This window comes from Ischnura elegans, chromosome 11 (assembly GCF_921293095.1).
Source record: "Ischnura elegans chromosome 11, ioIscEleg1.1, whole genome shotgun sequence".
In the NCBI taxonomy this organism is placed as follows: Eukaryota; Metazoa; Arthropoda; class Insecta; order Odonata; family Coenagrionidae; genus Ischnura; species Ischnura elegans.
Window position 1 is genome coordinate 22,733,255 of NC_060256.1, and position 15,059 is coordinate 22,748,313.

Below are 15,059 nucleotides of genomic sequence, written 5' to 3' on the forward strand. Positions count from 1 at the left end.
ACTCAACAAAAATAAAAAAATAGAGATTATCGAGTCACATTGAGCAGTGACAGTACATCTCAAAAGTTACTCAAACACATCACAAAAATCCCAGTGTACAACACCAGCCCTCTTTCATCACACTCTGATCACAGCGGAAATCATTTGACGACAATTCCTCATATAATCATATTTTTTTCAGAAGGTTTATATGTACTATTTTAAAGTAAGTGCACTGAATAAAAATACAGATTAAAAATAAGAAAATATCTGCATAAAAATATCAAAATTTATTTCATTCCATCACACAGACTCACACAAAATAAAATGTACATACATTCTCTCATTCATTCATTGTCAACACTCATTCCCTCATTCTCGTTTTCTTCATTCGCTTCGTCCACTTCGTTGACAATCATTTCCACGACCACTTCCTCCTTTGGGCCACTGCCACCCTTCTGCCCATTGTCTTTGCCTTTGCCCATCACTATCCCTTGCTCCTCCTTCACTCTGTCGTCTTCCTCCTCACTGTCAGTGTCTCTATCGCCACCAGGGTGCTGAGGAACAAATCGTTGAGGCGTGATTGCCTTGTGGTCACCAGGCTTCTGCCACACTTTCTGAGCATCCTGAAACACAAAAAGATGAGGGATTTATTAAAGTATTCAACAAGTTAGCATAGATTTGCTTGGAGCATTTGAGAACCACTCCAGCCAGCTCCAGTCCTATCTTGAACAGCCCTCTTCAAATCCCTATACAGCCTACTCCCTTTCATTCGGTCAATAAATCCTATTCTCTTCCTCCCTAATACCCGCCTACAAAGCATTCTTCTCTTATGGGCGACAATGCTAGATAATAAGTTAATTACTCAGAGGGAATGGATCGGATTTGAAGAGTAGTAGAAAAGGAGATCAACTTTGGGTATTAAATGTTTCTTCTCCTTCAACTCCTCCTGTTTCACCTCGCCCATGTGAAACATGTAGTGAGTAGACGACCCGTGGATAAGTCCATGCTTCCACGTGTTACCCTAGCATCGTAAGTATTCAGCCGACTGTAATTACTTGAAATTTAATGTATTTCTCATCTTGGATACCAATCCCAATTTATTTTGTTATTCCACACCTGACTACCTTCTGTCAATAATTTTCGCGACAGTATGTGTTGCAGTATTGAGTGTAAGGGTGTACCTATCAATATTACCTGATACATGGACTTCATGGCCTGGACCTTCTCAATATAGAAGTTGTAGACAAAGGATGCCATTTGAGGCATATTCTCCGCCACATGAGGACTTCCTCGAGGCTGAGCATCTGCCAATCTCTCTGTTGGGTAGCTCTCGTGCGGAGCGAGGTAAAGCTGCTGAGGTCTTGCCGTGAGCTGACCAAAGGCTGGCGTGAGCTCGAAACAGTTCTCAAAGAGGGAGACACGAGCAAAGACATACAGGCCGAGACGAGCTCGGGACATGGCCACAACAAGACGACGAACATCCCTCAGGTGACCCACTGCACGAGTTCTCACCAATGAAAGTAAAATGTAGTCATTTTGCTGGCCTTGATATTTATCTACTGTGGTTACCTAAGGAAATAAAAACAAAGAAATGATATAACTTCCAAATTGTTGAATTAGTTCTACAATTCTAATTATGCTTCCCTGCATAAAAATCTATAATTGCTGCATGCCAAACAGAATTTTTAACAGATTACAAATGTAAATCTCAATGATAATATAATGTATTTTGAATAAGTTAAACGTAAGTTTCACGAGTAATGCTTTTCTCAATTTTATCAAAAGATCAAAACTAACTTTAATGAAAGATAAGAATTCATATCATTTAAAAGACCTTTAACACAGAAAAACTTAAAGAAATAAGAAAGGAAATCACAAGACTCAACACTTTACCATGGAGCCACTTGGATACTACATACACCAAATGTGACATTATCCCCAAAAAATTGTGACATTAAACGAATAATTACAGATAAATCCAACTGCAGAATGACTTGAGAACGCAAGCTAAACATGCACATATTATTAAGTTCAGGAATTTTTTCCAATAATAGATGGTGAATGAGGCACCTTAAATATGTACTAGGAATTATTATACCATAAAGATTATGTAACTCATTACTCCCACACTGTATAGCAATAGAAATCACAAATTTTCATAATGACTCATGCATATATGCAAGAAATAAAGTGCTGGCACATTAATGTTAAAGATTAATTGCATTACAAGTTTAAAAACTTTTTCGGCAAAATCAGAAAATAACCATCCATAACAATTTAAACCATGGGATAAATAACAAAAGATTTAAAGACACAACTGATTATAAAAGCAAACAATATAGTATATGAGCTTACTTTATGGGGCCGTCCGATGAGGGGATTAGTTGCACATCTGATGTTGATTACATCCCTGATTAAATGCTTCTGTCCATTATAGGTCGTCAAAATAGATATTTTCTCAGCAGGATAACCAATCAACCTCATGTACATGAAAGTGGCCACCACATATTCAGCTTCCGCTAAATTCTAAGAAAAAGAAAAAAAGTTAATTTCAGTTTTTTCATCAACCACTTCATTTCTCGTTAGATAGACTGAATATAAAACAAAAAATTCAAAAGATACCTGGTAGAAATATGGACTAGGTTCAGACTCTCCAACACCGTTGAAATCTTCAACATTAATAAGTTGAAAATCATACCAAAACCCAGGATTGGCAATTTTGTATTCTGGCCAGTACTCAACGTGAGGTAGATTTCCCAGCTTCTTGTAACGCCATTTGTAAAGGTTGCAGATGCTGAAAAGAGTTGAGTTGCAGAATAAAATATTTATCGCCTTGGATATTCAACACCGTAATATTAATATAAAACAGCAGAGAGAGAAAGATAGTTTTTTATGAACCAAACTGACCATGTTGCAATCAAAAAGTGAATGCAACTTAAACACATGGAAATACATATTCCCTAAATCTAGAAAACAAAAATTTAATTTGCCAAAATTTTTTCCAGAGTCTCATTTATATATTTGTGTTAAGAAGAACTATTTAAATCATGGGTTTAGGAGAAAGGGGTCATGATAGTGATCCTAACACCACCATATAAGGTCTCCTACAAAGCTCCTTCCATAGCCTTTGAATTTCTTTCACATGAAATTAATCCTTTGCTAGATTTGACTGCTTGAAATTAAGATGCAATTCTTAATAAATGTCACATCATCATGAATTAAACAAAGTTTTTGTTCCAATACTGTTCCTGATGGTACTATTTTGGTACTAATTGGATGATACTAATTTAAAGTATGTACATACTTATTACAAGGGCTAATTTTACAATAAACTTGTTTACCAACAAGACGCCCACGAGACCACAGAAAATCAAATTAAATAATAATTACATAGTCTTTTGTTCCAATTATATTTCACATTAAAAGTATCAACCGTCATAGGAATTCAAATAAATATAAATAAAGGTAATTACCTGGCACGAGCTCTTCCTTGTCCGTCAAGATCTACAGTTGGTACTCCTAGTCTAACGATGCGAGTGAATAAAGACTGCTCCATGTTTGAATACTTTTGGAATGCCATATTTTTAATCACAGGAGGCAGCTGATGGTGGTCTCCGATCATTATCCACCTCTTCAGCCTACTGAACCCATCTTGTGGATTTTGAAGAAGCAGTGGAATGAAAGTCTCTATTTCCAGGATTTGTGCCGATTCCTCCATTAGAATGTTGTCATACTTGAAACCTAAATATTTTCAATGCAAAATCATCACATAAAATTGAAGTATTCATGACACAGTTTCCTCTACTAATTCCAATTAAAACTTTCCTTCTAGCTCAATTCTCCTTTCATTTCACTCAAGTATGAAATACCCTTTCAAACCGCCACATATAATATTGTACAGAGTTTACAGGAAAAAATCATGAATATCGGTCTTATCGAATAAGAATAAATAATTCCTAAAGTGATGTACTTACCTAGATCAACAAGCTCTCTTCTTTTTAAGGCAGCATGAGTACACGTCATTGCAATGATCTTTGCCTCTTTCACCAACAAATATTTAGATCTGTCCAGGCCACTTCGAAGAAGTTCAAAAGCCCTAAACTCTTCCAGCTGCGTAAAGATTTTCTCAATGTACCTATGAATTGAACAAATATGATTTCATGAAACGTAGGCTTTCGCAGCAAGATTCATTGATGTCAACGGCTTTCGGAAGCAGCTGCATATTGCGCTTTGTCACACGAGCTTTCGCAGGCATTACAGGTCGCATCATTCATTGCCTGATGATGCAACCTGCAATGGCCACGAAAGCCGTTGACATCAAAAAATGATTTCAGGAAAACAAATGAAATTGCACAAACACGGAGTGAGGTAATTAAAAAACAGTTTATAAGAAATGATTGTGGACTATGTGACATACCTGAAGCATCCTTCAGCAATTTCCATGTCCTCTTCATATGACTGTCCCTTGAACAAGGGTTTTGGTGCATTATCAAAAAACCGATGGAATGGGAACTCATTTGATATGATTTTTACTGGAACAACCTGGAAATATATACATACGTACAGTGAAAGTTAACATATTATATTACTGAAAATAAAGCTGCATAGTAGCAGTCGAATAGGTTGATTTCTCCAAATAATAACAAGACTACCAACGTAAAATATAACTTTAAAGGTAAAATATAGTCCAACAATCATCTCAGCTAGGCAATATTTAAAAAATAAATAATGGAGGATAAAAGTAATAATATGTCGTCGTTCTTTCATGAGTAAAGGCTGGATAATAGTTTCTCTCATTTCCGTCTGTGTGAGTATATCTATTACTGCTCTTGAGTGAGTTCAAAAAAATATCAGATGATTAATGAGATGAGCCATAAATGCCATTAATAATAGAGGCTCTCTCCTGCAAAACTAACCTATAATACAAATTATATCTTGACACAGAGAAGAGTTTTTTTCTCCAGGATTTGGATAAATTTTACAGAGCTGAAAATTCACAATCCTATCACATAATATTAATACTAACACAAAAGTTAGTGAACATGTCTGTACATTATTGTCACTTATGACAATTATACACCTCATACATGAATATTTTAATAACAATAAAGAGGAAAACACTTATTTTAAGGAGAAGCATAATAAAATTTGTGAAATAAGGAATTATGACCTTGATCCCGTAATAATAGTAATTTTCTTACTACAAGAATCACTTAGTACACCTGAGTAAATTTTTGCCACGGTTGTATTTGATGTACTTGTACTGTTTTTATGCAACTAACCTTTCCTGAAGCAGGTCTCACTCTGCTCAGAAACCTCTCCCATCGTGCAAACACTTGGTACAAGAAGAAGTGTCCGGCTGTCTCACACGTGTATGCCACATCCCCAGACACACATAAGCTCTCCTGGAGTCTCTGGACTTCCGTGAGAAGGTCTAATCTCTTTGCTAGCACATAATTCACACGGCCATACCTACAAGTAATCAATGCCACATTTTAAGCAAGCATATCCCAGGATCACTCCTTACAGTGAAATCTGCAAATGATTAATACCTTCCAGCAAGTAAATTATGGAAATTTTATGGCAATATAAGCATCAATCGTCATTAGGGGGTGTAAAATAACTATGGTCAATACATTTGATGATGAAGTCGTTACAGTGATAGATTTGATCAGCTGACCATACTTAAATAATTGGTCCACAGGAGTAGAACAATTCAACAACATTTTTTAAGGGAATGCAATTCAAATTACACACGTACTCAGCATGATGAAGTCTATCCTCTAAGTGTTCAATGCTATTTGTACAAAGGAAGATTAAAATAAGAGCATATATTTAGCCATTTGCATTGATGGTTTACCTGCTGAAGTCTTTTTCTGTTTCCAAAGCCTCTTCACCATGACCAAGACGAAGTAAGTGCCTCTCGTCAACATCAAGGGCTATGATTTTTTCAAAAAGCTGGTTAAGCGCTTGATTGGAATGCGTTACAACAAGCGTCCTTTGGGCTGGGAAATTATGATAAATGTTGGAGATAATTTGTACAGCTACATCAGTCTTTCCCGTTCCTGGAGGTCCGACCACAAGAGTCAAACCTGGTTGCAATCCAGCACGGATAGCTTCCACTTGAGTGGGGGTGAACGGAATGGTATTCCTAAAAAGAGAATTTTAAGCATGAATTCAATGGCTCAAAACAGAATCACAACCTGCAGTTGCGTGCAACCCCCTCATCCAGAAATAAAATCAAGAATATATAATGCCCACTCCCCCAGCCGGATGCAACCCTTCATCAGTGCCTTGCCCATGACACCAAATTCAAAAATGATTAAGTCAAATTGTTTAGAGAACACATTAAAAATTAAAATTCACTAACTCTTGATTTACATTGTGGCATTCCATTAAAAGTTTTCCTGGATATCAGACAATTACTTACACCACTTATTTTTTATCAGAAGAAGAATTACTTTAGCGAATTAGAATATTAGAATTTTTTTAGCGCCTGAAGATCATGAAAATTCGTTGAAACTCGGGTTGCGCTCTGATAAAAAAATAAGTGGTGTAAGTAATTGCCTGATATCCAGGAATACATTAAGAATTGCCTAATATTGTACCCAATATTTAACATCTTATTCGTGTTCTGTAAACCACGGAATGGAAAGCAATAGCTTCAAGATACAGCAATTTGTTTGCTAGCCCAACTCGGTCCACCAATAAAGAGCCGACAAATCACCATGGGTCTTAACTCAATAAATTTGTAGCATTCGATAAATCATTCATCAATTTTATGACATTTTTGGCAATGATTCAAAATTAGTACTTCCTTAATGCAAGAAAAAAATCATACAGACTTAAATTTTTTTTAATTAAAAATATTTACCATAAAATATTATCCCAAGAAAATAGTAAAATAAAAAACAAATGAAGAGTCCAAAATTTAAGTAAGATTAGATAGATGGACAGAGACATTAAACTCCACACATACATTCATTTTGTAAAGTCATTCATTCATAGCCTAAAAATAACTGGAACAGTAAAAATAAATAATCTCATTCCACATAGCTGTCTTCAATAATTAAATATTTAATGCAAAGAAAATATTAATTGAAAATAAACAAGAAAGGAAAAAGTTTTGAAATTTTTATACCAATGCAATTATGTTACACGACACCCTATGCATATGTAGATACGTGACATGTTAAAAATGCATACATACTTCTTTGGTTCATTGAAAGGATAGGGGCCTCTGCTAGGAATCACATGTGGCTCCACAACAATCACTTTATGTGGTTTCTCATCCTCATCGACCACGCCATTCTGTTTGCTCTTCTTTAACACATCTTCAAAAGTTAACCTGCGTAATTAAAAACATTTTTAAATTACTAAATGTTAACATTTCAAACCTAGACATTAGCAAAGACCTAAAAGTGATCATAAAATTGTCATATGCAGTAAATTATTATCAATGCAAGTATATTTACGAAGAAAAAATTTGCTTAACTATGTGTAAAATCTGGCCTACCGTAAAACTTGGCAATAAAAAAAACAGCAGGGAGCAATAAGCGTAAGGTTCCAGTACCCGTGTGTAAATGGTGGCGTTCTAAAAACAATTTAATGCAAAATTTGGCAAATCAGAGTGGGATTTTGTCAATTTGGAAGAAATGGGATACATAATTATGTAGCAGAAAGTTTTGGAGCCTGTAGAGTCACAGTAATTTTTTTCATACACTCTGTATCTGTTGCATTGATCAATTCATCCAACTTAAACCATGAATCAAGGAAGACGTCATCTCAGGATGAAAAATGACATGAACATAATATGAAATGAAGTAAACTTCACAAAAGACACCGAGGCAGCTAATCTCAAGTCAATTTCAATAACGTAAGCATAGCAGTTTGTGGTTTGTTCTTCAGAAGAATGATAGATGGCGTAGTCCAGAATGCGCTAGTTTTTTATTACGTCCTTAACTTTGCTCTAATTTTTTCCATAAATCAGCCTCAATGCCTCAGCCAGAAAAAATTGGGGGGGTTCAAGGAGAGGGGATACATTTTGAGTGGGTTCGTTTGGAGGGGGAACAATGTAGACACATTTTGGACGGTTTGTACCTCCTGATACACGTTCCAAATCACTACAAAATATTATAAGAGCATACATCTACATATCATTCGCAGCTGTAAAAATGAAAAATATTTTGATATTAAATAACAAAAAGAGCATACTGATACACATTTTTACCTGAATGGTGGAACCAACTTTGTTGGATCATTAGTCTTCACTTTTATCTCATGGCCTGGAAAACTTGCACGCAAATGATCCATATCAAGGAATGTGTCATTGAAGTCAAGAGTAGGAATTTCATTTGGCATCCTGAAAGGAATAGAATAAATTACATGGAGTGCTTGCATCCAATTATGATAAAACAGACTCATCAACATAATGCGTTTTCCATTTCTCTCAGAGACTACAAGTTACCTTGAGTAGTGGGCAGCTCCAGGATCACCATAACCCAAGATGATGTCATGCAGCCAATCAGGGACAACACACTCTGTGTTCATTAGTTCACGTATTGTCTCCAGAACAGCCTTGAAATTGTTCTCCTTTGGTTTTCTTCGCATTATGATGTTGAATGTTTCATAGACATCCTGCACAGATGAATCATAGATTTCATTCAAATTATTAAAATTTAAAAATATTAAAAGAGTCATGGCTGATATAATTTAAGCATTTCACTACCTTGATGTAGCAAGGATTGTAATACCCAAACAATTATACAAAAATTTAATATATACATCAATCACTTCGTAATAGAGCACCAAAGTAAATTTCTTCTGCAAGCAAATTTCTAGAAAATAACCACTCCTATCAAATAAAATATACTTATGGAGTGATTTTGTACTTAAGTTAAACAATTTTCAAGGATTATACATATTACATATATGTGCAAAAAATCCACAGAGAAAAAATCATTCGCCTTGACCGGGATACGAACCCGGATCCCTCGATTTCCGGCCGAGTGCTTTAGCCAGTTAAGCTACCGAGGCGTCATTCTTCCCTGTGGAAATTTGTGGACTATACCGGACAAGGTGGTATGGACTGCTGAGCATATTATGCGACGAGCAGTCCAAATCGTGCGCACGGCGCCACAGCCGGAGAGTAAAGTCCGAACTTTGAACACATATAGGTGTTCTCTCTTTGACGAATTTAAGTATACCGGGACTAGCCACGGTGATAACTTTTACGGGAGTCACCCGCAATGCACAATTGTGCATATAGGCAAATATGTGAGTCAAACAGGAACAGAGAGAGCGAATGAGTGAAAACCAATAAAGGGTGATAAATTACACATTTCTTCAAACACAAGCTTGAGTCTATACTGAGGACAGAGAGATAGCCTAGTGGGGAGAGTGCATGGCTACTGATCAAGGGGTCCTTGGTTCAAATCCTGGGTGAAGCCTTCAAACACTCCCAAATCAAAAATCCTCCATGTGTGAGGTGGCCCAGGGTAAGGAACTTGCCCATATACCCTGAATGTGTGATACATAATCACATGTCTATGATCAAGTCTGGAGTGAGCTCCACCCTCTCCTCACAAAACCAACCTCCCTCTTGAATCACTGAGGGAGTGAGTCTTTATCAAGGCAAGTTTTTACTTATGGTCAAACTTAGGATTTTTCTTGTGTAAAATGTTTGCATTTAAACCACCCTCTCAAGGGTGACTAAGTAACACTTCACCACTAGCTAAGTTACTGTTATTTAAAAAATATGTTTTATTGTCAAAATAGGGTGGTTTCCTATTATTTTTTTATTGCCTAAATCGAAAGATTATTACTCCTGGAGTGCGCATTTCACGCTCTTAGATTTTTGAATGACGATATCGATTTTTGCAATTAAACGAAAAGTGAACAATTTCAAGCGCGCGAAAACGCGACGGCTAAGTAGGAATGATGGGAAAAGTCCGTGTGACGTATTTCTGGTTCCCACTGTCGCCGTGTGAGGTGACCTTGGAGCGAGGCTTTGAGCGCTGATACGATGCAGGCTGCTAGCAGGTAGCAGAGTACCCTGCTAGCTGGAAGCGCTTGACTTAAATAAGGATTATTAATACCTTATCAAACGATGAAAACTTTCCGACCTTAGCCAGTTTTAATAGGTGATTATTAAGACATGTTTCCCTGAGCTCTGTGCCTCATGCATGCAATGGTAATCTCAGACGATGTAAAACTCCTATCTACTCGTATAGAAACTAGGTCCCTGTGACGTCACGTGGAGTGGCATCGCATGGGCCCCAATCTGGCCTTTTTCAAATGCGGTTTAAATTGACCGTTGCCATTCGTCTAAACTGGGATTTCTAAAACCAAATAATTTGTATATTATGAATACACTAATGGTGGGCAAGGAATCGCAATCAATGCATTTCGTTTTCTATGATGAAGGAAACTACCCTTTTGTAACTTAATGATGATTTACATCTCTGTGTATAGGTCTGGGTCTAATTATGACCTATACTCTAAAACGTTAATCATCATTTAATAGTTGAGGTCAAGAGGAAGAAATTGATTTACCAAATTGTTACATGGAAAATTTATAAGAAATGAAAACAATAGGCTTAGAAAGAACGACTGACCTCTTTTCCCTGCGAAGCGAGATCCATGTCAGTCCTGTACTGATTGCAGTCCAGCCACACCCTGAATGTCCTCGTATCCCCTGGCAACGGAGGCTTCGGCTCTGGCCCCTCCTCCATCACTCGCCCGTTCTGATCCAACATCCCCTCAATTTCACACCCTCTGACGTACACGAGGCCAACCTGAGGGATGAACGGCTGCGTGTGTGTAAACTGGGTCCCTGTAAGCAACAAATCATTACGTAAGAACTCCACTAATTGCATTATAAAGAAGAAACATACACGTTGATTACATTAGGGACTTCAGATAAAAATTATAAATACATATTTAATTTATATTTAAGTTTTATATCATAAGAAAAATCACTTTTGGTGAGCAGAATTTAATGCCTCAGGATTACTCAATTCAGTAATCACATTTTAATATAGAAAACATGTCACCATAGTTTCAACTAGGGCAGCCAATAGCAGGTAGAAAGGGGTCAGTTAGTCCATACCTCAGAAATCCCCCAAGAAAATTTCTCCGCATTATTTAAGAGCAGTAAAGGCGGAGGAGTGATCTAATTCCCCAGGCTACCAAATTTAGTACCATAACAACCCTGGAAATGACTGCCAAAAAAGCATAAAATGTAATATGTAACAGCCCACAGGGGTGGCCTTGGTGAGTGGCATGAAGGATAGGAGGGTTTGCTGGCACCCTTAGCACCATTGAATTCTATGGAGGGCTTGAAAAACTGTAATATTTAAGGCCGTCACTTTAAAAATTAACATAAAATTAAATAATACATTAAATTTATGGAAAATCAGATAAAATTAAAAAAGAGTGGAACCACCACACAAAGAAACCAAGAGATATATTGATAAAAAGCATTTTGGAAGTAAGGCATCTTTTTTTGAAAGTGAGAACCATTGATGGGGAGTGAGGTAGCCTAGTGGGTAGAGCGCTTGGCTGCTGACCCATTGGGCCCGAGTTCAATACCAGAGTGAAGCTTGCTGGCACCCCTAAACAAAATCTCCTCGTGAAGGGTGAAGTTGCCCAGGGATAGTAGCTGTCCTTCCTACCCTGTGAATGTGTGAATTTTTACAGGCCTGTGACCAAGTCTGAGGTGACCTCTACCCCGACCTGTCTAAACCAACCTTTGGTTTTTATCATTGAGTGAACCACACAGTGCAGCAGGGTACTGGGGTGCAGCTAGGAATTAAGGCTAGGGGGGGTTTCAGGCACAACTAATACTGGGGGGGCTTGGGGGTATGGCATACCCACCAGGGTAAGCAGGAGGTGCAGAGGCCCTCCGCTGGAAAAAAATTAAGATAAACGGTTCAAAATGGTGATTTTTACGGCCTTCTGAGGGATATTTTATCAATCCTCACACTATTCTATGAGTAATATTAATCCAATTACGTAAAATAGATTTAACTTCAAAATTTCTGTGAGCTCTGAAAAGGGGGGTTTATCCCCCAAAATCCCCCCTCACTGTGTCACTAGTAGGGTACACCTGTACTCTTACTCACCTATGTTGCAAACTGGTCTTACTGTGATGAGAAAGCAGACGTCATGCTTCCTCAAACTCTCCCATTCACTCTTGATCTCTCGCCTCACACTTAGGTTCACTGTTACATCGGCTCTCACCCTTGATGGCCTCTTCTCACCTGCAAAAATCATCGTTCATTTCTTCATGAAACTACACTATTCTTTGTTACAGTTCAATGCTTCAACGTCAAACACTTAGGATAGGTCTATGGACAGCATTTTAAAGCTTCATCATATTAATATTATAACTCATACAGCAATTTTAAGGGTACTATTCGACTCATTTTTCATGCTGTACAAATGAAATAATGAATAAATATCAATTTTTACTTTCACAATTATTGCCATGGGAAAAAATTCCCCTTAATTGAAAAAAAAAACTACGGACATTTGGCATTCCAGATCATTGCTCTGACCACTGTTCCATCATTCCCATGGAAATTTAATTACTGAATCACAATTTAATTAATAAATTACAATCAAAATTGAATCAATAGAAATCGAGGAAGAGATTGGTGAAGTGCTATGTGTAGTGTGTGTTTATGTATGTATCTGAGACTTGGACGATGGGGAAGAGAGACAGGGACAGTTTGAGATGTGGGATTGGAGGAAGATGGAGGGAATATGGCGGACGGATCATGTAAGGAATGAGCAAGTGTTGAACAGGAAAGATGAGGAAAGAACGTTGATTGACAAAATAAATCAAAGGAAGGGTGACTGGCTGGGACATGTGATGAGAGGGAATGGCATTTTGAAGGTAGCCTTGGAGGCAACAGTGGAAGGGATCAGAAGAAGGGGAAGGAGAAGGCTGAAGTTTATCGTCAACACAAAAATTGGAAGATATGGAGACTTCAAGGAGATGGCCGGAGACAGGAGGGAATGGAGACAGCATTGGCGTGGGGGACCCGCTGACAGGCAGAACACCACAAGATGATGACAATCAAAATTAAACATATAACTCTCATGAATTTACTCTTTTATCTTCCCTATATTGTTATAATTATATTTCCCTACTATCTTCCTATGAATTACTGAAACCTCATCATTCTTTTATGATAACACTGTATTACAGCTAAAAAGAAAGCATACCTATGTTAGGCTTTGCAACTTCCACAACAGCAAAGTTGATTATTGGCTGTGCCATTCTTGCCCATCCACCAAAGAAAACACTCCCATCTTCGGCTTTCCTGGAATTAGATAATACAAATGAAATGTTGATACATAGTGACTGTAACACATACTATGGAAGTAGATTTGTAAAAGAATCATATACACCAGCTCCATAAAAATGTGGTTTTGCAACTGTGGCATATATCATAAATATATCTACAAGAATTTCTGAAAATATGCAAAGGTCACTGAAGGCTGAAATGAGTCTCAATTTTCTTAAGAAATTCTTCTAAGGCTGAAAAATGGCCTTTTTTTATACCTAATTACTTTATTAATACCTGATTAGAGCCATAATACCAAATAACTATGATAAAATTCAAGCCTCATTATTAAGTCAGGATGAATACAATACGTACCCTCTCTATGAAAAAATTAAGAATGAACATATGATGGAAGCTTACCATGGACTGAGTCTGCTAACCGCATCCTCTATATCCTGACGGATTTCATCTATGAGATACAAGAGAAAATTCAATAGCATTAGCAAAGGACAAGAGTAACAAATGATAGCAAGGTACAAAAAATTTCAATGAAATAGTAGCATCATATAAAGTTTAACCCTTAACCAGTGGCGTGAAATTCTTGTTACACTACCAGTGACGTGCGGTCTGGGAGACCGCAATAAATCAAAAATTCATAAAATATTGCTACGCCATTTTTATTGCTTTGTTTAATTTTTCTTTGAATGCTTAACTATTCTAAAACTTATATTAAAATTTTTACACTCCCATTACAAACCAATTTGTCATAAAAAATTGTGGTTTGAAGCAGGATCAGAAAACTGATGCCAAAAACACTTGAGTTATAATTATTATATTTATGTATCAATATTTTGCCAGATTCAAAAAAAGGCCTTAAATTTTAAATTTGGAAGGCTAAGTAGTAAGTAGCCATGAAATTTATCCCACTTATTCCTTTTCTTGATGCATTTTTAGTAAGTGACGTGCGGTATCACAGACCGCTAATCGAATTCAATTGCAAATTTACAGAAATTAATAAAAGGAACGTTAAATTTTAAGAGTGGGATGTCCTTGTTATGCAAAAAAAATGAAGTGAACGAGAATTATAGATATTTTGAAATCTTAATTTTGAAAATATTCATAATTTTAGAAACGCAGCGGTCTCTCAGACCGCACGTCACCGGTCAAGGGTTAAATTAATGTCGAACTCTACTTTATAAATATAACTGGATTATAACAAGATGATTATATATAATTGAAAATGAGGATGCTAGAATGGAATTATAATTTAAATACACTTGAGACATTTTGAAAACAACATACAACCAACAATTAAAAAGGTGAATGAACAAAGTAGAACTTAGTAGAACTTGCAGGTCATTCATTTACAAACATCTGATGAATATGTTAAATGAAATAATTACACGTGGATTCCAGTCTGAAGAGGTTAAAATTCCTCAACAGGTAATCGTGAAGTGTGAGGAACTGGAGATTGAGTTTGGGCAATGCAAGGCAACCCTCTCCTGAGAAGTATTCCGTCGGGACAATATTTTCATTCCAAATGATTTCTTCTGTTGGGTAGAGAGGCATTTCGTTCAAGGCTTCCAGCTGAGATGCCCGTCGTTCATGGCGAGACACCTGTTTGGAAACAAAAAATATTAGAACCATAATGCAACATGTTGACGTAATAAAAGGTAGCTACAACGGGAAAGATTTTAAAAGAGAAAGGGGTTACTTAGTAAGTAGAGATACAAAAAAAAATTAAGGGTTAAAAAATGTACCCAAACACCTAGTTAACACGTT

The 15,059-nt window shown here is 36.8% G+C and overlaps 1 protein-coding gene across 3 annotated transcripts in view; it reads right to left on the bottom strand.

Annotated features, from left to right (window-relative positions):
• Positions 1–250: 250 nt before the first annotated feature.
• LOC124167792 (RNA helicase aquarius) overlaps positions 251–15,059 on the bottom strand; it is a 128,124-nt gene continuing 113,315 nt past the window's right edge. For all 3 annotated transcript variants that reach the window (XM_046545814.1, XM_046545815.1, XM_046545816.1), the window contains 17 exons: positions 14,681–14,894; positions 13,698–13,746; positions 13,216–13,313; positions 12,108–12,245; positions 10,599–10,816; positions 8,450–8,619; positions 8,213–8,344; positions 7,193–7,330; positions 5,843–6,133; positions 5,265–5,454; positions 4,400–4,524; positions 3,957–4,117; positions 3,456–3,723; positions 2,605–2,776; positions 2,338–2,508; positions 1,177–1,551; positions 251–605 (listed from right to left, as the gene is read on the bottom strand). In XM_046545814.1, the coding sequence (XP_046401770.1) occupies positions 327–605; positions 1,177–1,551; positions 2,338–2,508; positions 2,605–2,776; positions 3,456–3,723; positions 3,957–4,117; positions 4,400–4,524; positions 5,265–5,454; positions 5,843–6,133; positions 7,193–7,330; positions 8,213–8,344; positions 8,450–8,619; positions 10,599–10,816; positions 12,108–12,245; positions 13,216–13,313; positions 13,698–13,746; positions 14,681–14,894 (3,189 nt within the window). In that variant the 3' untranslated portion in view covers positions 251–326. The remainder of the gene's footprint in view (positions 606–1,176; positions 1,552–2,337; positions 2,509–2,604; positions 2,777–3,455; positions 3,724–3,956; positions 4,118–4,399; positions 4,525–5,264; positions 5,455–5,842; positions 6,134–7,192; positions 7,331–8,212; positions 8,345–8,449; positions 8,620–10,598; positions 10,817–12,107; positions 12,246–13,215; positions 13,314–13,697; positions 13,747–14,680; positions 14,895–15,059) is intronic.